Consider the following 26,231-nt stretch of genomic DNA (forward strand, 5'->3'; position numbering starts at 1 on the left):
AGAATTGTCAGATAACTCTCAATTTTGACTTTTCTTCTCGCAAATGCGAGTTTGTTTCTTGCAATTCTGCCTTTTTCTTTAGAATTGTGAGATATAAAGTTGTAAAAAGTGAAAGTCATGACGTATTGTCAAGTATTGCATTTAACCCATCCAAGTGCACACACACACAGCAGTGAGAAGTGAACAAGCACACACACACTGTGAACACACACCGGAGCAGTGGGCAGCCATTGCTCCAGCACCCGGGTAGCAACTGGGGATTCAGTGCCTTGCTCAAGGGCACTTCAGTCATGGTATTGAAGGTGGAAAGAGCGCTGTTCATTCACAATCCCCACCTTCAATTCCTGCCGGTGTGGGAATCGAACCAGCAACCTTTGGGTTACAAGCCCAACTCTCTCACCATTAGGCCACAGCTGCCCCCAAACCAAACCAGACCAGACCAGACCAGACCAGACCAGACCAGACCAGACCAGACCAGACCAGACCAGACCAGACCAGACCAGACCAGACCAGACCAGAAAAAGACTTCTCAGAATTGCAAATATCTCAATTGACCATATGCACTGATTACTTCCTTGTTTTAGACAAGTCAGCCAAGTCATTTCCGGTCAACTGTGTACTTTGCTCATTTTCTCTACATAATCCATTCACAATCGAAGAAAAGTTTTGTTTGTCTAAGAGGACCAACCGTCCATGTATACCATTTCAAAAATGACAAACGGGAGTTTAGAAAAATTAATCGGCTATGTAACCGAATCGTTGTTATGAGTGGCAGAGTAATAACCGGATGAAACATGACAAGCTGAAGTTAAAAAAAAGAGCTGTGCATTATGGGGTGGTTTCCTGGACCAAGATTAAGGCTAGTCCTAGACTAAAATGGCCATTTAAATCAGACTAACAGAAATGTGCTTTCTCTGTCATGGTTTTAAAAAGTCTAAGACTTAGTCTAGTCCAGAATTTAACTGGCTAATTTCCTGGAGGAAGACTAGAGCAACTTCAGGACTAAATTGAGGCTTAAATTAAACCTACCAGGAGGCAGGTTTAACTTCAGATTAATTTCATTTGGAGGACACATGGATTACTTGGACTATGTCAATGATGATCAGCGCTTTCCACCAGCCAGGCAAGTTCTTGCAGACAGAAGTGACCCATTGCAACGTTTTGATGAAATAAGTTTTCAAGATCGTTTCCACATGCATAAAGTAAATGCAGTGGAGATAATTTCACTCTTAGAACCCAGGCTTTCATCTGTGACCCAAAGAGGACAGCCTATTTCAGTTTGTCTCCAGGTGCTCATAACTTTAAGGTTCTCGGCATGCGGCACCTTTCATCAAGAAACTGGGGATTTATGTGGTGTCAGTGAACCAACAGTAAAGTCATTCACAGAGTGTGCAGGGCCATTTGTGAATTAAAAGCACATTACATAAACTTCCCTGATGCTAGAACCCAGGCTAACTACAAGGTACTATTCTATGAATATGGAAATTTCCCAGGAGTCACAGGTTGCATAGATGGAACCCATATTCCCATTAAGCATCCCTCTACTCCAGATGCTGAGGAATACAGGAACCGAAAGAACTGGTTGTCCAAGGTGTATGCACTCCCCAGTTAGAGTTTTCAAACACTGTTGCACGGTGGAAAGGTGCAACTCATGATTCCCGAATTTTCCTCAACTCATCTCTGTATACTCAATTTGAAAGAAGAGATCATAATGGAATTTTGCTTGGTGACAGTATATGCTCAGAAGGATTTCTTGTTTATGCCATACTTGCACCCAACAACAGCTGAACAACTGCACTACAACCAGGCTCATATGCGTACAAGGGGTTTAGTCAAGCGCATGTTTGGTGTTTGGAAGAGTCGTTTTCAGTGCCTTAGGAAAACACTCAGATTCAAACCAAGTAGATGCTGCACTGTCATCATTGCAACAGCTGTTCTTCACAACTACCTAAAAAAAAAAGCAGGGATGCCCAGATCCCCCAATAGAAGAGGATGACAATCCAGATGTGCCACCATTTACAACCAACCACAGAGAAGGACTTGCATACAGGGATGCTTTTGCATTGTGCCACTTTAAATAGATCTGTTTACATTATTTAGATTTCCAACCTCTGTTCAGATCTGATACATGTAATAATAAAACCAAATATTTGTTAAAAGTGTACAACTTTTTGGTCTGGTATGTTACTGAAACCACCACAACATCCATCTTTTCTTAATAAAACAGTATTTATTTCACAGATTCATGTACTGATGTGACATTTGAGCCGGTTGCATCTCTCTCTCCTTCATCTTGATCTCCAGTAGTATCTTCATCTTCATTTCATGCTCCTCCTTAAGATACTTCAATTTATGTTCATGAAAATCATTAGCCAACGGTCTTTTCTTCTGGTTACCAGTACTGGCAGACATTGCCACCCTTGCTTCTGAGGATGTGGAGGGTAAGCTGCTTTCCAATTCTTCAGTTCTGTTTTGACCTTCTCCTTGAAACATGAACAGTTCATATACGGTCAAATAAATACAGATTAAATGGGAAAATGTTTCACATCATATGACAGAAGCAAATAGAAGTTTGAGAGGAGAGAAACAAAAGCCAAAATCAAATTCAAATACTTAATATAGGTGCATGTGATCCATCATCTGAACTGTCCAGATGGTCATCATCTAGTATGTTCTCCAAAGGTTGCCGATTCTCCAGTATTCCTGTCAGTAACTCATCCAACACATCACAGTCTTTATTTGCAGGTCCTCCGCCAGTCTTAAACCTCTCTCTTCGAGCTTCAGCAACAGTTTTTTTAGGTTTATTTTGATATTTTTCCACAACACCTGTATTAAATAACTATTATAAATACAACAGTGATTCTGAAAAGCCATAATAAAACTAATGATTCTTACCTGAAGTTGTTGTATTGTTCTTGTAGATGTGAGTTCATTTGCATTAAATTCATTACAAATAGATGTCCAGGCATTCCTTTTCTTTGATTCAACAGCTGATGTGTGCAGTTTATCTTCAATAACAGGATGTCTTGAAACTATTTGCTTTAAAAGACTTTTCTCATGTTCAGAAAAGTTCTTTGATCGTACTCTCTTTTCAACTTCCATTGCCATTTGCTTCTCAGTTGCATACAATTTTAACCTTTTCTTGGTTCATTCCATGTTTTATAGGCAACCTCAATCCAGCTAATCCTGATTTGCACAGGTGGTATTAAATTAATCGAGTGTATTTTAGTTGAGGACTCCATAGTCCAGGTGTTAGTAATCTGTACTTAATCTGTGTTTCAGAAAGCCATTTTTTTAAAACATGAATAACTATTCTAGATTAAGGCCTACTCCTGTCTTAATTTAATCTTGGAAACCACCCCTATATGATTCAGACTAAATTCAGAGTAACAAAACTGTTATAAAGTTGAAGAAAGTCACAATTGCCAGATATAAACTCGTAATTCTGAGAAAAAAGTCAGAATTGTAAGAATTCCCAGTTCATATCTCACAATTCTGACTTTAACACCAGTATGAACTTAAATTGGACTTTATAAGTCGCGCGATACAAACGCACAGTTCTGACTTTTTCCCTCAGAATTATGAAATAGGCTAGAAACTCACTTTATAGCTCATAATATCTCATAATTCTACAGAAAAAAAGTCAGAATTTGTTTATAGCTTATCTTATAATTCTGGAAAAAAAGAAGAAGGCAGAATTGCGTGAGAAAAAAAGTCATAATTGTGAGATGTAAACTCGCAATTACGTGTTTGTTTTTTATTCAGTGTCGGAAACTGGCTTCCATAATATACAGTATAGGCTATAGTCAATATAGTAACCCTAAAAAAATTTAAACTCTTGAAGTAAGATATTAAAATGTCAATTTTGTTGCATTAGATACAAATATCAACAAAAGGGGCGTCTACAAACAAATCGCTGACGCCACTTTTTATTATTATTTTTGACTGTTTTAATGGATGCATGAACTCAGTTATCATTTTAATTCATATTGGTGTACTAGCAGAATAATTATCAGTGTAATTCATCACATTAACATATAAACATGTTCTACAACTGACATCCAGAAAGTGTCCAAAACTTTGTTTTTGAGCAATATATCCTAATATATTAAAACCTATAACAAACTTAAAGACTAAACAGTATGCCAGTGCTACATTTCTTTAAAAACTTCTTTTTGTGTATGAAATACTGTGTAGCTATTGTAACTTTCAATAAATGCGTCCAATGAAAAAATATAACTTCTATATTTATTCATTGACATTTTGTGATTTGCTTTTGTACATTTACTAACTGTGTTTGTTAAATGAATAAATGTAAATACTCATGTTCAGTTAGTCATAGCACTAAGTGGACAGAAGAGGGCATTACTGTTGAGTTTAGTGCTCTATAATGTTTTCCTTCACTTAGGTTACAGCTAGTTTCACCTGTACTTGTGTTCTCAGAATGTAGTAAGTTTAGAGAATGTTTTTACTGATTTCTAAACTCATGAAAAAAGTCATATTTAATATCCTAAAAGAACAAAAAGGCAGATCTCCATTCAAAGGTGGCAATTCTTTTTATTTGCATGAAAATCAGAAGAGCCAAATTTTGCATATTGCCTCACAAGGCTCCCCTGAGCTCACAAACAAAACTAACATTTATTATAACCTTTATTGACCAATGATATCTAAACAACTTCCACACCAAGCTTTGGAATTAGTCAGCGTAGTTCCATTCACACACCAGAGTGTGTTTTGTAGCTTTTTAATATCCAGACAGAAAAAGAAGAACAGGTGCACTGCAATCAGGGCCCACAACAAGGCACAGAGGATTTGTACAATATCCCTGTTTTAGTTTCTTTGCATAACTGAATAAATATCAGTGCTGTTTGACAAATCAAACTGTGCCATTAGAACACAGTTTTCATACTTTGGACAGCATTAGTGGTAAACTACACACAGACTGTGCATTACTTCTAGCTAAAGGGTATCGGGAAAAGGGTAAGTACCAGTTCTAGAAAAAACAAACAAACAAGAATACAAATTGGAAAAGAAAAAATACAGTCCCCAATCATAATAAAAATCTATCATTAAAAGGCTACATATCAAATCAAGACCATTACTGTCACACTAGTAAAACAACTCCAACCGAAAATCAAAAGTTCACAGGTGCATTAGCACAACTTTCTCAAATTATAACGCTGTCTGAGACGAGGACTGCAAGCTCCAAGCCAAATAAACCAGCTGATTGGCCGGAGCAGCTGTCAATCACCTTCAAACAGCCATTCTGTGCTTTAGAAAGCGACGGGCCTATCAGAACGGAATCCAGCCGGCCTGAAAGACACCCATATGTGCACAGTTATTGCCTGCTAAAAGGGTTTACACAGATAAACCCTGTCAATTCCTATATCAAGTTTCACAATTTTGGTTATTGATTTTAATACAGCTAACTACGGTTAGACCTTACCAGAAGGTTTCAAGCAATCTTAAACTACCTCAGGATTAAAAGATAAAATATATGCACATTTTATACCATAGATTTAACTTACAGTTCTACAAAAACACTATATGTTTAATTTGTCAGCAATTAATGCATTAGGTATCAAGAACCAGGATTTATTAATCTTGGTTAATGTTGAATCTACATAAACTGTACTCATTTTTAAGTTGATATAAATGAATGTGATTTCTGAAAGATGTGACACTGCTGTCATAAGAACAAACATTAAAATAGAAAACAGTCATTTTAATCTGTAATACCTTTACAAAAAGTTAGTTTTTACTTTATTTTTGATTAATTAACTTTAATATAAGCTGTAGAAAATGGTTTATTGTTAGTTCATGATACCCAATATATTAACTAATGATAACGAATTGAACCTTAAAGGTATGGTTCAGCCAGAAATCAAAATTAGCCTATTATTTACTCACCCTCCAGACATCCTAGGTGTTTATGACTTCCTCCTTTCAGACGAATCCAATCGGAGTTATAATAAAAATTGTTCTTTTTATTATGGATGGATGCACTTTATTGGACTTGTTTTGGACTGATGAAGAGAAACACCCACCACTGCCATGATAAAGCTTGGGAGAACAAGAACAATTTTTAATATAACTCTGATTGGATTTGTCTGAAAGAAGGATATCATATACCTAGGATGCCTGAAAGGCGAGTAAATAATGGGCTAATTTTAATTTTTGGGTGAACTAACCCTTTAATATAAAGTGTTACCAGTTCTACTTTCCAACTAATGCCACAAGCTCCACACAAAAATCCACCAAGTATTTTAACACAAAGAGAAAAGTCCATACAGGCAGTGTACAACAGATCCAAACAATCCTAAGTCAGAAAGATGTGCGATTGGAGCTTTATATTTAATCATGTGCAAAAACAAAAAACAAAAAAAAACACCTCACTGACTGTCAACTCTCAAGAGACTGAATAAAAATGTCCAGGTAACCATTAGTACCACAAACCTGCACATTCAAAATGAGACCTAAATACAACTGAGAAGATCTTAAGGGCTCAGATCTTCCCTCAAATCGTCTCATTAGCCAGTGTCTCTGTAGACAGCCAGATCTTGGCTCCATTGAGAAACTTGCTGAGAGGAGTCCCGAGAATCCCTGGGCGGCACAGGTTTCCCACAGGAGAGAAGGGGAATGAAGAGCTGAGGTACTCTGTAGGAGCAAGGGACTGCTGAGGGGTTGAAGTCGCCTTAAAGTACATTTTGCTATGCTCTGCATGCAGGTTGTTTGGAGTGCAGCCTGCTCCTTTGTATTGCTTCAACTGGTTCTGGAGCATTTCGATCTCGTCTGTGAGCACTGAGAGCTTGTGGAAGGTGGTGATGGGGCCGCCCTGCGGGATCTGTGCCTCAGGAACCCAGCGTAGGAAGTAGAGCTTCCAGATGGAGATGTGAGATGGAAGGAGCTGGGGAAGCAGCATGCCCTGTAGGTCGACAGGACGAGAGAAAAAGTCTCGAACGAAGCGTTCCGATGGGGTCTCCTGCTGTTCCCGCACCTGAGACAAATCAGAACGGAGACGCAGAACGAGGGAGTTTCGGCGTGCCAGGGTGTCGTTGGGTCCAAGCGAGCCGTTTCGTAAAGCGGAGGGTAGACCTCGCACTGTGGAGCTGTAGTTTTTCTGAGGAAGAAGACGAAAATTATTTTCTGTTTATTTTACACTCAGTCTTTTAATAAATATCAATATCTACTGCTGTTGACTGGTATTACTTTGGAGCAGGGCTGGACGATAAAATGATAACGATAGTTATGACTGGTTTTGTGGTCCAGGGTCACATATAATTACAGTATTTTTGTGATTAAGCTATAGCGTTTGTGCATTTATACTAAATATATTTAGACTATATTTATATATATTTGCTGTTTTTCTTACAAATACATACAGGGGATGTATTTGAACCTTTTCCAACAATGACTGTATGATTTTGAGATCCATCTTTTCATACTGAGGACAACCGAGGGACTCATGTGCAACTGTCAAACGCACACTGATGCTCCAGAAGGAAAAATCATGCATTAAGAGCCGGAGGGTGAGAACTTTTGAACAGAATGGAGAATGTATACATTTTTCAAAATTTTCTCACTTAGTACTGCCCTTCAGAGGCTACAGAAGATAGTTACATGTTTCCCAGCAGAGAAAATAAGTTCCATTTACCCTGATCTTAAATTTCAAAAAGTTTTCACCCCCTGGTTTTTCCTTCTGGAGCATCACTGAGTTTTTGCAACTTTTGTAATAGTCTCTCAGTTGTCCTCATTGTGAAAAGATGGATCTCAAAATCATACAGTCATTGTTGGAAAGGGTTCAAATACATTAAAAAACTAAGCTGTAAAAACAATGAATCTGAACTTTCACTTGGGAGCAAAAATCTGTCTTTAAAGGGATAGTTCACCCAAAAATGAAAATTTGATGTTTGACAATACATTGATGTCCTAAGACACGAAACGATCGGTTTTTGTGGGAAACTGAACAGTATTTATATCATTTTTTACCTTTGATACACAGCAATGTCAATCTCTCCTGAGCACGAGCTCATCATCCGGCTCGTTACACGTGCACGCGCTCTGGCGTAGTATACGCAAACGCCGGAAGCGATCTGTCTCATGTATACGACACTTATTGTTTACACAGAACACAGAGATTGTGGGTATAGCAGCTATTCAAAATGGCAATTACTTGCGCTTATCCTGATTGTTCAAACCGATTTAACGCTAAAAGATTACGTTTGCTTGCGCAAACTCATCCGGGACTTTTCACCGATTTCCCCTTACGGCGTTTGCGTATACTACGCCAGAGCGCATACACGGGTAACAAGCCGGATGATGAGCTCGTGCTCGGCACAGTCGGACGTGGCTGTGTATCAAAGGTAAAAAATGATATAAATACTGTTCAGTTTCTCACAAAAACCGATCGTTTCGTGTCTTAGGACATCAATGTATTGTCACGAGCCGCAGGGTGTAATTTGGATTTGTCTGTGCATGTTTTTTTTAACTTTTAAAGGTCATTATTTGGCTGACAGACTGCACCGCTTTGAGTTAAAAATCTTTGTTTGTGTTCTCCTGAAGAAACAAAGTCACCTACATCTTGGATGCCCTGGGGGTAAGCAGATAAACATCAAATTTTCATTTTTGGGTGAACTGTCCCTTTAAGGGGAGACACTGCAGGCAAAAACAGTTTTTTATGCATCTGTCAAGTTTGACATTTTGGGCTTTTTGGTTTTTCCTAAAGTGTTTTTTCAGACTAGTGGAAAGAAAACACCAAAAAGACACTGTTAGGTGTTTCTTTTATATCACTTTACCTATTTGTGTCAATAGATTTCAATTGTAATCAGTGTTGTTTTTGTCAACGATGACGATGACGAAATCATTTCGTTGACGCCACTTTTTTTCATGACGATAACGAGCCGATGACGAGATAAAAATGGCTCGTTGATGACTAAAACATGACGAGACGTGTGTGAGTTTTCGTTGACGAGACGAGAATAGACGAAAATGTTAGTGGGTGGTCCGTCAGACGTTTAAAATGCATGACATTTCCGCTTATTGTGCATGCCAATTAAAACTTAAAAAGTATCTGACGCTATGGCAAGCCGTTTTAGCATTAAATACTCTTTGCTATACTAGTATGGCAAGCCGTTTTAGCATTCCATCCTTGTTTGTCTTTTATGTTCTAAAACATTCCTTCATTATTGTAATTATTGGTGAAAATAGTCGATCCGGAAGCTCACATTGTGTTGAACTATAGATCTGCTATTTTCAGAACTTATAAGTGACACTACCCAACAGCAAAATACTTACTGACCTACATTAATTTGTTAAAAGACTATTTTTTCCCTTTTTTTGACTAAAACTAGACTAAAACCTTTTTGACTTTTCGTCGACTAAAACTAGACTAAAACCTTTTTGACTTTTCGTCGACTAAAACTAGACTAAAACCTTTTTGACTTTTCGTCGACTAAAACTAGACTAAAACCTTTTTTACTTTTCGTCGACTAAAATTGGACTAAAACTATCACATATAGAAGTGACTAAAATTTGACTAAAACTAAGAAGCATTTTAGTCCAATAGACTAAGACTAAGACTAAATCTAAGATGGTTGTCAAAAACAACACTGATTGTAATACATATTTTTAAGGGCCGTTTTCTCAAAGTGAGTTTTTTCTTCTACACTGAGCCATAAATCTCCACTTCAGTAGCACTTACACACACCAAAGGTTTTTACAGAGGGATTTGTTCATTTATAATTTGCTTGATTTTATACATTTTATTCCCCTAAAAATGTAAAAATATATTGTTTTCTGCCTGTTCAAAGTATTTTCTGTATTATGGAGTGATAAAATGAGATACCCCAAATTCCTTCTGTAAAAACTTTTGACTCTAATATGTCAAAAAAATTAAACAAGAATTTTGAAAAAGGACTTCATCCAGTGTTTAGACTTTTGTACTAGAAATGTATGCAAATTAGAGCATATTTCATTAAACAATGCCTCATTTGCATATTAAAACCTAACATTTTAGAAAACTTGTCATACAAAAAATGTTTGCAATTAACAATGTAATCAATCAACTGGCTAAGTAAGGTGATTACTATTAGTTAATTTTTTTTACCCTATTCACCTGCAGTGTCTCGCCTTAAACGCCTTCTTTTTTTTTCTTAAAAAAAAAGAAAGAAATATTTAAAATTTATCGTGATAATTATCGATATCGACTGATATGAAACATTTGATCGTGAACATTTTTTTGGGCCATATTGCCCAGCCCTACTTTAGAGAACAACAGTATACAGACTAGCAGAGATAGAAAGCTCACCTTGCTGCGCCTGTGTGTGAATGTCTTCACTGTGCCGTTCTGCACACAGGTGGCGATCTTGCCCACATACAGGGGATTATTAAAAAGAGTCTGGTCTTTAAGACTGAACTGTTGAGACCAGTCCCACACTGGAGGAAAGCGGAGAGCCTGGTCCTGCCCCAGGTGAATACTCTTACTGCTTGCAAAATCCTGAAGAGATAAGAAAGATAAAGGCAGACAGACAAGAAAGGGAGATGTCAACTCAAACAGGTCAAAAAACTAAGAAAAATGAGTGATTTGTTATTATATTACAATAAGCTAATGTAAGATAGCGGCTATACATGGGTTAGACAAAACAATATGAACATTTGGGAAATGTACCACCATTTGCATTTAATGCAGCTTCCAACCTTCTCAGAATAAATGTACACAACTTTTGAATAGTCTCCAGCTGAATGTTGTCTGTCAAAACATTTGCAGGCTGCTTTAGAGATGCTGGAGAAAGCAATCTGCTTCTCACTCATCTCTCCAAAACTGCCCACAGTGGTTTGAAAATATTCAAATGACATAATTGAGCTGCTCAGAACTGACTATGAAGCTCATCTTGGTGCTCCAACTGTCTAGTTTTTATGATCATGACACTTTATCTTTTAGTACTGGTGTCTGTGATTAAAGTTTTAGCAATTGCAGCTCTTTCATGGATGCTGGCTTTGTGAAGCTCTCAGTCGTCGTTTTTAGTGGAAAGAGGATCTTTGAGGTGAATACTGAGGTTTGCTGTCACTTTGCTGCTGCAGTTGTTTGGACAGTCATAATTGTAAATACTGTTGTTCTGAAAACACCAAACAATTGGTCTGTTCAGGTTACAGACACTCCTGCTAAACTGGCTTCAATGACTTGTCCTTTTTGGAAGTCTGACAACTCATTTCACAGGCTGCTTATACAAAACATTGCTGAACAAGACTTTTTCTACATTGTTCTATATAACAAAAACATATATAGTAAAGGGTAAGTTCACCCAAAAATGAAAATTCTGTCATTAATTACTCATGTTGTTCCAAACCCGTGAGACCTTTGTTCATTTCGGAACATGCAGAAACTAATAAATTAATTTCTCTATTAAGATATTTATTTTGTTAAGGAAAAATGACTGGAAAAGTGTAAAGGAATAAAAAAATAAATAAGTGTTTATCATGTTCTGACCATAAAGAGTAGTTTAAACCACAATTAACAATCAGTTTTTTTTTTTTTTTACAATTTTAGGAGCAAAAATCTGCCTTTAAACTTGAAATAAATAAATATTCGAAATGTAGCATTAAAAATGCAGAGTTTAGCTCCAACTTGCCTCAACACAGCTGCCTGGAAGTTTCAAGTATTCCTATTACGACCTTGATTGGCTGGTTCAGGTGTGTTTGATTAGGGTTGGAGCTAAACTCTGTAGGGACACCGGCCCTCCAGGACCGAGTGTGGTGACCCCGGTCTACAGTATACAGAGAGTATAAACACCTTTGTTAATTTCAGAACACAAATTAAGATATTTTTGATGAAATCCGAGAGCTTTCTGACCCTCCACAGTTAAAGGCCCAGAAAGGTTTTCTTTGTGGACAAAAACTATTCTCATAGCTTCATAAAATTACAGTTCAACCACTGTCACATGGACTATTTTATCAATGTCCCTACTATGTTTCTGGGCCTTGAACGTGGTAGTACCGTTGCGGTCTATAGAGGGTCAGAAAGCTTTTGAATTTCATCAAAAATATCTTAATTTGTGTTCAGAAGATGAATGAAGGTCTTACATGTTTGGAACAACATAAGGGAGAGTTATGACAGAATTTTCATTTTTGGGTGAACCACTATCAATTTAATAATGATACATATTTAGTTAAAGTAAATTAGTTTAAATAAACCAACAAGCATCTAATTCTGCTGTGCTCTGCTTATTGACTTTAGGGCCATTTACACAAAGGATGATAACTATAAAGTTTTAATAACCATTCATAAAATATAAATGGAATCAAGGTGTGTGCACAACTAATTAAACAAACTTAAATGTAAATTTGTCAAAAAGCATCTAACCCTGCTGTGCTCTGCTCTTTGTCGGGGGCAGTTGAAGAGAAAGGTACTGAAGACGGGGACCCACATACTGTCCCCCAGCACTGTCAGGTACACCTCAGTGAACTCAAAGGCTGCTGGGTACTGATTCCACAGCTGCCACACACAGTCCAGGAACAGCAGGAACACAGGAGACTGCAGAGAGAAAGAATATATACAATGAAAAAAAAACCTTCACATATATGAAAGAACTGGGCCACATGTACACCTCATAAATGAACAAACAAGATTCTGGAATCCTTCTGATATATGCTGTACTACCTCCTCTTTGTCGTTCTTCTTCAGATGGTTGCAGCGATCAAGAAACCGATGCCCAGCCATTACCCATTCCTTCTGAATCAGACCCTGAAAGCCATGCAGACTCCTGTAGTGAGGATCACACATCAACTGCACCAGACAGGAAATCACACAACTCAGGTCCCGATCCTCTTTCTCTGTACACACACACATACAGAATAAAGACGATCATTTATCACATCACATTCGATTTACAAGATATTACATTTGAGATAACAGAACAAATAAAGTATCATCTGTATCATAACTTTATTTGTAAAAGGGCTTTTTTACCTAGGAGTATGACTGACACACGTCTGCTCTCCAGCATATAGACTACCTCTACTGCATGCCGCAGAAATGTCCTGTAAAAAAATGCATACCACACCAACGTTAAAAGTGTCAACATCAACATCTACAGACAGAATTTTTGAGACCTCAATAAACACCTGAGAATGCAGAAACAGAAACCTATGCCTGTTGCCAACATTTCTGACACAAGCTGAAAGATCAAATATGTTGTCTGGTGACTACTGAGTGTTTTTTTTTTTTCAATCATACCTGACATACTCCATCCATCGTGAGCTCTCTAAGGATGACAGCCACTTCTCTTCAGACTCCTCAAAGGGATCTGCATATGAATATAAATACAGAAGCAAGCAAAAAAGATGCATCAGAACGAACACTGTTTTCACCGGGTATTAAATGTGTCTCCTGTGTGACCACTTGTGTTCGGATTTCATCTAGAGCCTCTTTTCTTATTTTGTCACACTGTATACTGTACGATAGTGTTGAGTGCTGTACTCTGTTTACGAGTAAGTCAGAAAGAAATCAAATGTGACCCTGGACCACAAAACCAGTCATAAGGTTAAATTTTACAAAACTGAGATATATACATCATATGAAAGCTCAATAAATAAGCTTTCTATTGATGTATAGTTTGGTTTGTTAGGATAGGAGAATATTTGGCCGAGATACATCTATTTGAAAATCTGGAATCTAAGGGTGCAAAAAAAATCTAAATACTGAGAAAATCACCTTTTAATTAAGTTCTTAATGCATATTACTAATCAAAAATTACATTTTGATAGGTTTACAGTAGGAAATTTACAAAAAAATCTTAATGTAACATGATCTTTACTTCATTTCCTAATGATTTTTGACATAAAAGAAAAATCAATAATTTTGACCCATACAATGTATTTTTGGCTATTGCTACAAATATACCACAGCAACTTAAGACTGGTTTTGTGGTCCAGGGTCACAAATGGAAATAATAAACATGGTAATGGCGATTTCAACTGTAATCCATGTGTTTTGGCACAACATATTGATACTATGAAAGCAATCTTCTGGAAATGGTTAAAAAGTGGACAAATAATCTTAGATAATTTGGATCATTTTACATATTTTAATTCTCAGAGTAGAAATACTAACTGTTTAAAAAACTTTATTCTAACTAATATGTTTTTAATGGCACCAGGAAGCACTGTGCGGAATTCTTGAAATAACTAAACATTCCTGGCTCTTACCGCAGCTCAGACTTAAGCTAAATTCTTAAAATGAATAAGCCTAGTAAAGATTTCCTACAGCTGAAATCTTATTGAACTGAGTGTGTACTGCAATCATTCCTTTCTCCAACAAGGTATTGATTACCTATAACACAAATCTGCCTCAGTTTCAGCAGAGCAGCTTGAATATCCTGGATGTTTGGAAGGTTTTTGTCCAAATCTGACTTGAAGACATCACTGCGGAGGGGGTGGCTCTTAGTGATGGCACTGGAAATCCTGCAGAAAAACAGAGGATTCAACAACTGTTTTCTGAATATCACTGCCTATACTGTTGGATCTAAGCAGATCTGAGATGAGCAAACAAGCACAATTATAACATTAGCTAAAATATCCAAAACCATAAAATACTATTTGGGAAAATAACTGTTCAGAGTATATTATCAGCTAAAGCGAATCTACTTTCTCACAACAGTACAATTACTGCTTCATTTATCCTTAAAATGGTGGTCAAACTAAATCTCTTAATCAACCTGTAATCTTTCTTACCGCTGCTCCACCTTCCTCTGCTGCTGTGGGTCACTGATGTTAGACATGCGGACCAGAGCGCTCCCACTGGAGTGATTCCAGCACCACAACTACAAAGTAAAGTGCACACACACATATAAAAATACTCCTTGAATGTCTAATATTAGCCTATGTCCATAATATGGTTGACTCACAACTATTTAAAGGTATAGTTCACCCGAATTTGGTCATTAATTACTCACCCACATGTTGTTCCAAACCAGTTTATCTTCAGGCCACAAATTAAGATATTTTTGATGAAGCTCAGAAAGGTAGTAAGGACATTGTTAAAATAGTCCATGTGACATCAATGCTTCAACCGTAATTTTATGAAGCTAACAGACTTTTTGTGTGCAAAGAAAACAAACACACATCAAAGACTGCCATGTAAGAGAAGAAACTGTTGAATAAAGTCAGTATTTTTTTTCTTTGTGTACAAATAAGTATTCTTACGGGTTTGGAATGACATGAGGGTGAGTAATTAATGACAGAATTTTCATTTTTAGGTGAACTGTCTCTTTAAATGAAAATCAATTTACCAAGTAAGATTTTTAGAGCTTAAGTAAGACATAGTTTTTAAACATGACATTAACGGATGATTTTCTCTCTGAGTAAGAGCAAAACAGACTGGGGTAGTAAAAGTGATTTGTAGATTTCCTACTCTCTAACTCCAAAGCCAATAATCCAGTCTGGTAAACGACACTCACCGGGATGCGCTGGGAGTAAAAGAAGCAGGCGTATTGCTTCAGATCCTGATCCGCTAGAGATACTGGAACCACAAAGAACTCTGGAAGACTGCAAACAACAGAAAAAAAGTAGCTAAATTTCCCATAAATTGCTCCTTTACATATAAATCTAACATATTATTCTTTAATATATACACATGTATGTGTGTGTATTCATATATACATAATAAATATACACAGTACATGCACTATATTGCCAAAAGTATTGGGACACCCCCTTCTAATGAATAGGTTTGACTACTTTAGCAATTTCCATGTGTACAAATCTTAATGTTTAAGCATATGATGATATTCTAGGGAATTGTGTGCTTCTAATATTATAGGAACAGTTTGGACATGACCCTTTTCTATTCTATATGCTTGACAATGACTCTGTGTATAAGGCAAAGTTCAAAGAGAAATGATTGATTCAGTCAGTGTGGAAGAACTTGAGTGGTCTGCAGAAAACAAAGTCCTAATCCCAGCTGAACACCTCTGGTGTGACTTTAAAAAACCCATCACCAAACACCAATGACTTGTACAGATGGCTACAGTGATTTTAGACACTTCCAAAACTGTTGCAACAGAGATGGAAATACAATTTTTAAATTCATGAATTATGTTTCCATCTTTGTTGCCACTGTTTTGGAAGTGCTGTTTTCTGTTCTAAAGAAGGGGTGTCCCAATAGTTTTGTCCATATAGTGTATGTACAGTCGTGGCCAAAAGTTTTGAGAATGACACAAATGTTAGTTTTCACAAAGTTTGATGCTAAACTCCTTTTAGATCTTTGTTTCAGTTGTTTCTGTGATGTACTGAAATATAATTACAAGCACTTCATACGTTTCAAAGGCTTTTATCGACAATTACATGACATTTATGCAAAGAGTCAGTATTTGCAGTGTTGGCCCTTCTTTTTCAGGACCTCTGCAATTCGACTGGCCATGCTCTCAATCAACTTCTGGGCCAAATCCTGACTGATAGCAACCCATTCTGTCATAATCACTTCTTGGAGTTTGTCAGAATTAGTGGGTTTTTGTTTGTCCACACGCCTCTTGAGGATTGACAACAAGTTCTCAATGGGATTAAGATCTGGGGAGTTTCCAGGCCATGGACCCAAAATTTCAACGTTTTGGTCCCCGAGCCACTTAGTTATCACTTTTGCCTTATGGCACGGTGCTCCATCGTGCTGGAAAATGCATTGTTCTTCACCAAACTGTTGTTGGATTGTTGGAAGAAGTTGCTGTTGGAGGGTGTTTTGGTACCATTCTTTATTCATGGCTGTGTTTTTGGGCAAAATTGTGAGTGAGCCCACTCCCTTGGATGAGAAGCAACCCCACACATGAATGGTCTCAGGATGCTTTACTGTTGGCATGACACAGGACTGATGGTAGCGCTCACCTTTTCTTCTCCGGACAAGCCTTTTTCCAGATGCCCCAAACAATCAGAAAGAGGCTTCATCGGAGAATATGACTTTGCCCCAGTCCTCAGCAGTCCATTCGCCATACTTTTTGCAGAAGATAAATCTGTCCCTGATGTTTTTTTTGGAGAGAAGTGGCTTCTTTGCTGCCCTTCTTGACACCAGGCCATCTTCCAAAAGTCTTGGCCTCACTGTGCGTGCAGATGCGCTCACACCTGCCTGCTGCCATTCCTGAGCAAGCTCTGCACTGGTGGCACTCCGATCCCGCAGCTGAATCCTCTTTAGGAGACGATCCTGGCGCTTGCTGGACTTTCTTGGACGCCCTGAAGCCTTCTTAACAATGCAGTGGAAAGTTTTTTTTTTCGGGATTAAGTTAATTTTCATGGCAAAGAAGGACTATGCAATTCATCTGATCACTCTTCATAACATTCTGGAGTATATGCAAATTGCTATTATAAAAACTTAAGCAGCAACTTTTCCAATTTCCAATATTTATGTAATTCTCAAAACTTTTGGCCACAAGTCATTGGTGTTTGGTGAGTTCTTGAGTTTTTGGCTCAAGGTCTGCATTTAAAGTCACACCAGAGGTGTTCAGCTGGGATTAGTACTTGGCTTTATGCAAGCCAGTCAAGTTATTTCACATTGACTGAATCAGTAATTTCTTTTTGAACCTTGCCTTATACAAGAAGGCATTGTCATGTTAAAATAGAAAAGTTTTTTTTAGTTTTCCAAACTGTTGCTATAAAAAAAAAGGACAATACCATAGAATATCATTATATGCTAAAACATTAATATTTGTACTCATGGAAGTTATTGAAGTAGTCAAACCTTTTCATTAGAAAGGGGTGTTGCAATACTTTTGGCAATATAGTGTAGTGTGCAAACATAAACTTTTATTTTAAATCAATTAATCACGACTAATTGTTTTGCAGCTCTAGTATTTTCAAAACGTTCTCAAGTGGCACCAGCTGGGTGTTTTCAGAGAGCGCCTGGCATTTATTCAGCTGTGGTGGACACGCATTAATTGAATATTTATTGTTAAGCATATAGTCTATTAGTCTTTTTTGCATTTATGCAAAATACTGGAGCCAAACCTGAGAAAGGAGTCCAGAATATTCCACTGCAGTCCTGGACGGCAGCAGTAATTCATAGACGGGGATTACGCTAATTGTGAATTTTATCTACGAATGATTAGAAGTCGTTAACATACACGTCATGTTTAATTCAATTACTCTAAATTTTCTAATATATTTGATATTTATGCAAGTTTCATGAATCAGGCCCATTGCCCTGATACTGAACTGTGTGTGGATCAGTGAGATCAGTGCTTTCATTCCAGAGGATTACTGCAGAAAGGACAACATTCCTGTCTGTCTGTGCAGATTTATGTGAACCAGTCATAATTTAATCAGCTATCCTCATCTTAACAGGAGATTTATTAGGATGACTAATTCAAGTTCACTTTAACAATAGCCATTTATATTGTACATACTCATACTCGTCTTTCTGTCACAATCACTTGCTACATGATGGTTTGCAATCATGCAGCAATAATTTTCATCTTAAGGTTCTTATAATACAAGCTGTTTGCAAAATAGACCACAATTTATATGTAAACTCATACATACACTCACCTGGGTGAGATGAAATAGCCTTGATTTATGGTACACACTCTCCATTCAGAGGCGCCGGTACGCTTGATTTCTCTGTCCCAGTCTGAGGAGCAGTCGAACAAGGGGGTCTGCAGCCCCCCGCCAGGGTCAACGCCATTTACCCGCTCACCTGAACAAACCACATGTGTACAAGCTCAAACAGCAGAGCAGGGATGCCAACGCATGAGGGGTGAAAAACTAGGCAACATAGGTTTAACATTGGGTTTGCATTACTGGTGGCGTCACATGCTCCTCTGATCAAGATCAGGTTACATTCTGTCATGTCTTAAAACTACATGTTACAATGCAGCCCAACAGCAGCCATATAAATCTTAATATGGGCCTTGCTATTCATAACATGAGCACTTTGAATTCTCTGGAAAGTCTTCTCATGTCTTGACTTGCAGGAAAACTAAATGTATGGATAGCTCAACTCAATTTGGCAGCTCTTGTGGAAACAGTGCGAATCATTTGCGGTCATAGCTGCATGTGTGTTTTCCTACCTGTTGATCCATGGTATCGTTTTCCGACGTATTCAAAGCCAAAGAGTAGCTGTGGGTCAGCAGGGTGGGAGTAATGAGCGATGGCCAGACAAACCTGTAAAAGCACATCGTAGATTCACATGATGACTAACACAAAATGACCTTCACTGTTTCGCTGCAATTTCCTTAGAAAACAGAACTGAAATGTCATTACAACAAATTCCTTCTTCTCGCGTCTCACACTACAACTGTGGACATCTACTAACCAAATGTTTCCAGAGCAATTTAGCCTCGCAAATTCCAAATGCTCCATTACAAATGAGAAATGCACATCGCTAATGTTTTTAAGGGATTTGGAAAGGCATTTGGAAGAGAAAATAAACCTGAAATAATCTATACATAACAAATATTCCTGCCACAAGGCACTGGAAAACACCATCTGAAGTGACTGATTTAAATTCGAGGCACAAACCACTGCTAGTAAGGTCCTGAACTGGTCGATATCACCTACCCTCAGGACTACATGGTGAAGTTTGGGAATTTTTCTTTCTTTTATCTTTTTCCTGCAACACCTGTTGGTCAGTTCCCCTGTTTATTCATTCAGAAGAGCTTTTCTTGGCACGGCTGTCGGATCCAGGCATGGAAATATTCAACAGCACTGCGCACAGAGCTCAAGCGAGGCTGGACTTTCACCTTTACGACACCATTAGCATTTCTCTTGCAGTATCTTGTATCTCACAGATGAATCTTGAAGATGAACAAAAGTCTTATGGGTATGGAAGATTTTTTTTTTGGGGGGGGGGGGGGGGGGTGAACTATCCTTTGTATAAAAACCAAGCAAACTCAAATAAGAGGTCTTTGACACAGAACGTTTTTTTTTTCACTGCACAAAATATTTGTTTTTCTATATAAAAAATGCACTAGATGTGTTAGTCATGTTTGACCATTGAGCTTGTTTCTTTTGTAGCATCTTGTGTGTGACACCGCGTTCTAAAAACATGGCACTGGGGCGGAAATTAACGAGGGCTTGTGGTAAAAAATGGCACCAAATGAACTAAAATGCCCCATAAATTCCCCCTGCACTATTAAACAATGTATTATGGCTGCCACGATTAAAATGAAACGTGAAATGAATAAAAAGTGTCAATTTGCAGAATAACATTTGGATCCGCTCACACTGCATCAGATTGCTTTTACACACTGTTTTGTGCAACGCTGAGCCTTGTAACCAATCAAACATGTTTCTGTTGAATTTAGGAATGCATTGTCCAATCAGCGGTGCTTAGATTATTCAGCGCTGAAAACGCCGGAGCTGTGTTGATTGCGCACACTAGCAAATTCCCTCATCATAAACGTAAATGCAAATCAGATACGTAAATAGCTAAAAGATTAGTTTTGCGATTCAGTTAGTAGATTAAGTGGTTATAATGGGAGTTTTTGGATAATGTGCGCTAGGCTAGACTAATGTCATGGAACTACTGTACATGTTTGTCTGTGAAGCCGAATTTGATGTGCCCAAAATGTAGACACAAAACTATTATTATTAGTTTTTCTAAATCGATATTAATAAACATTATTACAATATATGTCCCTGGACCAGAAACTGAGATTTATACATCATCTGAAAGTTGAATAAATAAGATTTCCATTGATGTATGGTTTGTTAGGATAGGACAATATTTAAAAATCTGGAATCTGAGGGTGCAAAAAATCTACATATTGAAAAAATTGCCTTTAAATTTGCCCAAATGAAGAATTCAAAAAATTATGTTTTGATATATTTACAGAAGAAAATGTACAAAATATCTTCATAGAACATGATCTGTACATAATAACCTAATGATTTTTGGCATAAAAGAAAAAACGACAATTTTGACCCATACAATGTATTTTTGGCTATTGCTAGAAATATTCTCATCCTACTTAAGACTGGTTTTGTGGTCCAGGGTCACATATAAAGAGCAATAATATACAACAATGACTTTTATCATAATATTGCAGCCCTATGAGCTCTTGTTTTTTACATTTTAATTTAGATAGGCTACAGTTTTAAACAGTCTAACGTTACTGACAACAGTTTAAAATATTGACTAAAGTAACTGGGTATATTCAAGTATAACATAGTATGTTGACTATAATAATAAGGTGATTATAAAAATGAAAATAAATTCCAGGGGGCAAACATTGCTCCTTAATGGAAAAGTTCATTACTGACCTTGCATGGCACCCAAAATAAAAGATTTTGAACTCTTAGTCGTTATTTTATTCCACTGCCCTGCAAGAACACATTCTATGTGAATGGCCCCTAAATCTTGTACTCCTCAAACAAAGAATTTAATGCTTGTATTGGTAAAAGGACAAAAACGTACTTTTGCTTGCCAGCAGTGTTTTCCTATGGAGAGACTGGTGTAGAAAACTCTTAAGAAAAACCTGTACTACAAAAGTGCTGGAAATTAACAATGACAACTATATACAGACTGATGACATATAAGGCATGTGAACTGAAAAGCAGCTTTGTAATTTCCAACTGGATATAACGAAATTACCAGTTGGTTTTTTTCCATTTCTTTTTTTCCAGGTGTCTTTGCATTAATTCCACTCAGCAATTAGCCTAGCCTACATGAAAATGACACATTAGAAGGAGTCCCACCTTCACAATCCAAACACAATATTTGACATTTACTTCTATTTTAGTCCAGTCGGAGCTGAGATGCCTAGAAAACTGCCTGCATCAGACTCCCTTAGGCTCCTCCGTAGTAGCACCAGAATATGAATAAGCTGTGTGCATTGCAACGGCTGTCAAGGAAACGCACTCTACTTGCCCTTCACGTAAGCTTCATAGTTTAGCGTTCTCTGGCACTGAGGAACAAAAGCGTCAGAGAAGCTCTGGAACGGAACTTCAGGATAAATGTGCGTGTTTGCTAAGCGTTCAGAAAGTGAGAGCCGGGCTCAAAGGGCTTTTTGTTCCTCGCTTTTTGTGATGCTTTTCTTGCCCCTTTCTCCCCCTTCCTTCACACATTCTCAGGAGCTGGCAGACTGTTTAGAGCTGAACTCTGGCACCTCTTTTTTTCTTCCTCCCCCTTTACTTCACTTCTTCTATACCTCTAGTTATTCCCCTAGGAGTTTGGGCCTTGTATGTGCTGGGTAACTGCAGGTGAAAATCTCAGCTTCCCTCAAAGTCTTTGTCCCATAACTGAAAGGAAACCTCCCTTTTCCGCTTTTAAAAACAAACATCTCTTAGTGTAGCCTTTGAGATCATAGTGACTAATAAATGATGACTAACAATCATTCCAAAGATGCTGTGGAAACCGTTCATTTTGCTCTGAGTCATGCTATAGGAATGGCCAATCAGGGCTCGTTATACTGCAGGAATGACGAACAGGAGGCCGTTCTCCTCTTCTGACAGCCATTGAGTCAGGAGCACAATGTGGAATGTTCGTTTTACACAAAGTTCCACGTTGCCAGGCAACAGCAGCTGTTGTGAAGCAACAGGATGGGTTTGTAGGCCGGTGTGAGTCACAGAGCTCGGAGTTCATGGTATGATCAGATCAGCTTGTATAAAGAGCTCTTTTTATCTGCTTTATGGCGCAGATGTATAACGGGAGGGAGAGACATTCCTCAACAGAACATGCTTTATTTTATGAGGCAGAGAGCCTCTGATGGTTTTGGTGGGAACTTTCAAACGCTCCAGTATGCTTCGCTGCAGTGCATTTTTTGGCCTTTTAAGTCTATCATTGGGGAAAAGGAAAAATAAAACTTTAAGAATTAAGAAAACTTTAGAACATCTGTTTAGAACATCTTTTCTGTCAAAGACACTACAGTTATGAAAGCTAAAAGTCAGATGTGAAAAAATTACATATTATTTGTTTAAAAAAAGGCTGCATTTAGTTGATCAAAAACACAGTAAAAACAGTACTATTGTGAAATATTTTTACAAGATGTAGGTCTCAGGTGTCCCCAGAATGTGTCTGTGAAGTTTCAGCTCAAAATACCCCACAGATCATTTATTATATCGTTTTTGAAAATGCCTATTTTGAGTGGAAGCAGAAACACGCTGTTTTCATGTATGCCTTTTCCACAATAGAGCTGAGCCTTTACAGCTCTTATGCCAGATACTTTGTTAAAAAAAATCTGTTTAGTTTTGATTATCACGTTGATCGCACTGAAATCATGCGTTTTAAAGCCATATCAGTTTCAACTTCTGATACAGAGTTGTTATTTGAGTACTAAACTAAGTTCTCTTTCATGTCTTATTGCACTTAAACTGTCAATACACACAAGTTTATGTTAAAAACACACATGAGTTACAAAAACAGTCGATTATGTCTGTTAAGGTAAACAGCTGGGAAAGAAATTCCATGTTTATAAATATATCCGTGTGGCAGCAGCGTAATATACCATAAATATATCAATAAATCCACTGCTCTCTTGTCTCTTCTGAGGCTGGAACTTTAAATAGTGTTCTGTGCTCGTCTGTGCAGCCAACGACAGAACAGTTAGCATGCTTTGCTTGAACTTTTTCCTTGCCATTAGAACTTGTACACTGTCATCACTTGCAAAAACATTATGGCGGCACCGTGGGTGGAAAGGTGCAGATTAAGGGGTGATAATATTATATACCACTTTTTCTATGTCACCGGGGGAGCAATATCTGAGCAACTTATTTTTTTTACATGCTTGCAGAGAAAGGCTTAGTAAAACAAAGTTACTGGGTTGTCCTTTTCATGTTTTCGGGGTTGGCAGATGCACCAGGGACGCGATTACAGCACTTAAACACAAAAAGTCAAATTTTCATGTTATCCCCCCTTTAAATAAAGTTTCTTCTGCCTCTCTTAAGCACATTTTGGTCTTATAGAGGTCCTTTAAAGGTGTGTGCATTTGAAGGTGTAACTGAGCAACAAATGTGATAAATCATGTGAGAGGAACCAGTTCTTCCATTTTGAATGGTTAATTACACTGTCAACTGAATAATGCCACTGTTATGATTGCAACCGTTCCACAAATCAGTGAATAAAAAAACATAAGAAAATGAAAATTACAAAGTAAACAACTCACCCATATGAACATTACTAAGTAATTTCACATTTGAATCTAAATGATCTTTAAGTAAGAATCTACCACACGCCACTGGTTTGTGTCTCATATGTATGAGGGGGTAAAGTGGGAAGAGATGAATCTGGATCCACTGTGACTCCTTATTACAGGTCTGCAGTGGAATTAGTGTCCAACAGACGAACAAGGTTGATAAAAGCAATGCTGTCTAGGTAAAGAGACAAACTATAATCCCCTCATCCTACAACGTCTCAGTTGAAAAGGGGAGACAACGAGAGAAGAGACTTCCTGAAACACCATAAGCCTAGAGTTCTAGAAATAGTTTCTTGCTTAAGTAGGAAACTGACAAAACAAAATGAAATGAATTTGCATAAAACCCCATACACAAAAAGACAGAACACAGACTGAAATTAATTCAACTCATAATTCCACTTCATTCCAATAACATGCAGGAATTTCTTGTACTTGTTTACAATTTTACTTCAGGGAAAAAACACCCAGACTTCAGCAGGGGGCTGCAGTCAAACCCATTAGCCCATAATCCTCTCTCAGACTAATCCAAAAAGCGCCTGGAACGTGGAGGTGTGTTGACATGTATGGGAGTGTGTTTGGGTGCAAAAGGCTGCAAGGTTAATTTTTTTTACTTGCATGTGTGTGTGTGTGTGTGTGTGTGTGTGTGTGTGTGTGTTTTGTACCTTTTTAGCGCTCTCGGGTCCGGCTTCATCAAAGCGGAATCGGATAATGCGGAAGTCTTTGCAGTAGAGGATAAGCTCAGTAGGGTTAAATTTCAGCTTCTGATTGGAACCTAAAATCTTCTGCTTCCCCTTAACATCATTCACTGTTAAAAAAAACACATAAAAAAGGTTATGACTTATTTGGATTTTGTGAGCATTACTGATAATGAAAGTAGATATAGGACAGGTTATGTTTGGGAGAAATGGGATTGGGACATGGCAACAGACAGACTGGCATGAACACTACAGGATTGTGTGTCATAGAATGTGTTCTTACTACTAAATTTACTAATCTCACTATTGGATTCTACACGTGCTAGTGCACAAGGGAGTAGAATCTGTATTATGTGTAATCTGTATTACATAATATTCAGTCAAACAGTCTAAAGGCACAGAAAATCAAGACTAGATTTAAAGTAATGAATAAAATAACAAACTGAAATAATTAAGTTAGTTCTCCCTCCCTGAAGTAACTACCAAGAAATACAGAAGTGCTAGTTAAGACCACTTGTTCCGTTTTAACATTTAGAGTTCTAGAGAACATGACACTTCATCCACAGAACAAGTTCCTCTACTCAAGTTTATCCACTAATGGTCTGAGAGAGGAAATGCTCACTAGATATTAACCAAGATATTAGCAGAACTAATTTAAAGAAATATCACACTCACAATCATGCTGTTTATACGTGTATTGTAAAAAGCCTGTGTTATATATTAAAACACAATCGAATTACAATAATCTTTTGTATATCACATTACTACATTACCTACATTACCATGCAAGAGCAATAAATGAATCAATTTGTAATATACTTGTTGTACCCCTAGGGTTTTACAGTATATGTGCAGAATTAGGGCTGGGCGATTAATCGAAAAGTAATCGAAATCGACATTCAGAACGTATAATCGATCAAATTTTTCCAGGTCAATTATTTCAATTACTTTCCCTTTAAAAACACTACTGCGTGTGGAGTCACGTGACCCCGCTCCGTTACGTTGCGTTATTCCGCCGACATGTCGATGGAGAGCTTAAACAGTATTCATACAGTAAAAAGTATTTACAGGATATACAAGAGTAATTTTATTTAGAAGAGATACTGCTTATTTTCTACTTTTAATATTTATTATTATTTTATAAATAATTTATTTTGTTTCCAAAAGTGCAAGTTATTTATTTTCACTAATTTAAGAAAAATGTGACTTTTCATTTTAAGCAATGTGTGCTTTAATTTCAGTTGTTCAACACTGATGTTCAATAAATAATCATAGATAGTTGATAGTGTGTGCACCCTTCATTCAAAAATCTCTCACTTGTAATATGTGAGCATATTTACTGTACAAAACTTGTCAGTGAACTATGAGGGCAAAAAATAAATATTTAAATATAATTAAATATAATTTTATTAATGAATAAAATAATCGT

At 37.4% G+C, this 26,231-nt stretch overlaps 1 protein-coding gene across 1 annotated transcript in view; it reads right to left on the reverse strand.

Annotated features, from left to right (window-relative positions):
* Positions 1-4,537: 4,537 nt before the first annotated feature.
* mtmr10 (myotubularin related protein 10) overlaps positions 4,538-26,231 on the reverse strand; it is a 38,623-nt gene continuing 16,929 nt past the window's right edge. Inside the window, exons 5-16 of the mRNA XM_073837108.1 lie at positions 24,770-24,912; positions 19,044-19,137; positions 18,523-18,670; positions 15,453-15,540; positions 14,728-14,816; positions 14,327-14,457; positions 13,232-13,301; positions 12,965-13,035; positions 12,656-12,828; positions 12,359-12,529; positions 10,307-10,495; positions 4,538-7,120 (exon numbers count right to left, since the gene is read on the reverse strand). Of these exons, the coding sequence (XP_073693209.1) occupies positions 6,518-7,120; positions 10,307-10,495; positions 12,359-12,529; positions 12,656-12,828; positions 12,965-13,035; positions 13,232-13,301; positions 14,327-14,457; positions 14,728-14,816; positions 15,453-15,540; positions 18,523-18,670; positions 19,044-19,137; positions 24,770-24,912 (1,970 nt within the window). The 3' untranslated portion in view covers positions 4,538-6,517. The remainder of the gene's footprint in view (positions 7,121-10,306; positions 10,496-12,358; positions 12,530-12,655; positions 12,829-12,964; positions 13,036-13,231; positions 13,302-14,326; positions 14,458-14,727; positions 14,817-15,452; positions 15,541-18,522; positions 18,671-19,043; positions 19,138-24,769; positions 24,913-26,231) is intronic.

Source organism: Garra rufa, chromosome 3, assembly GCF_049309525.1.
Source record: "Garra rufa chromosome 3, GarRuf1.0, whole genome shotgun sequence".
NCBI classification, from domain to species: Eukaryota; Metazoa; Chordata; class Actinopteri; order Cypriniformes; family Cyprinidae; genus Garra; species Garra rufa.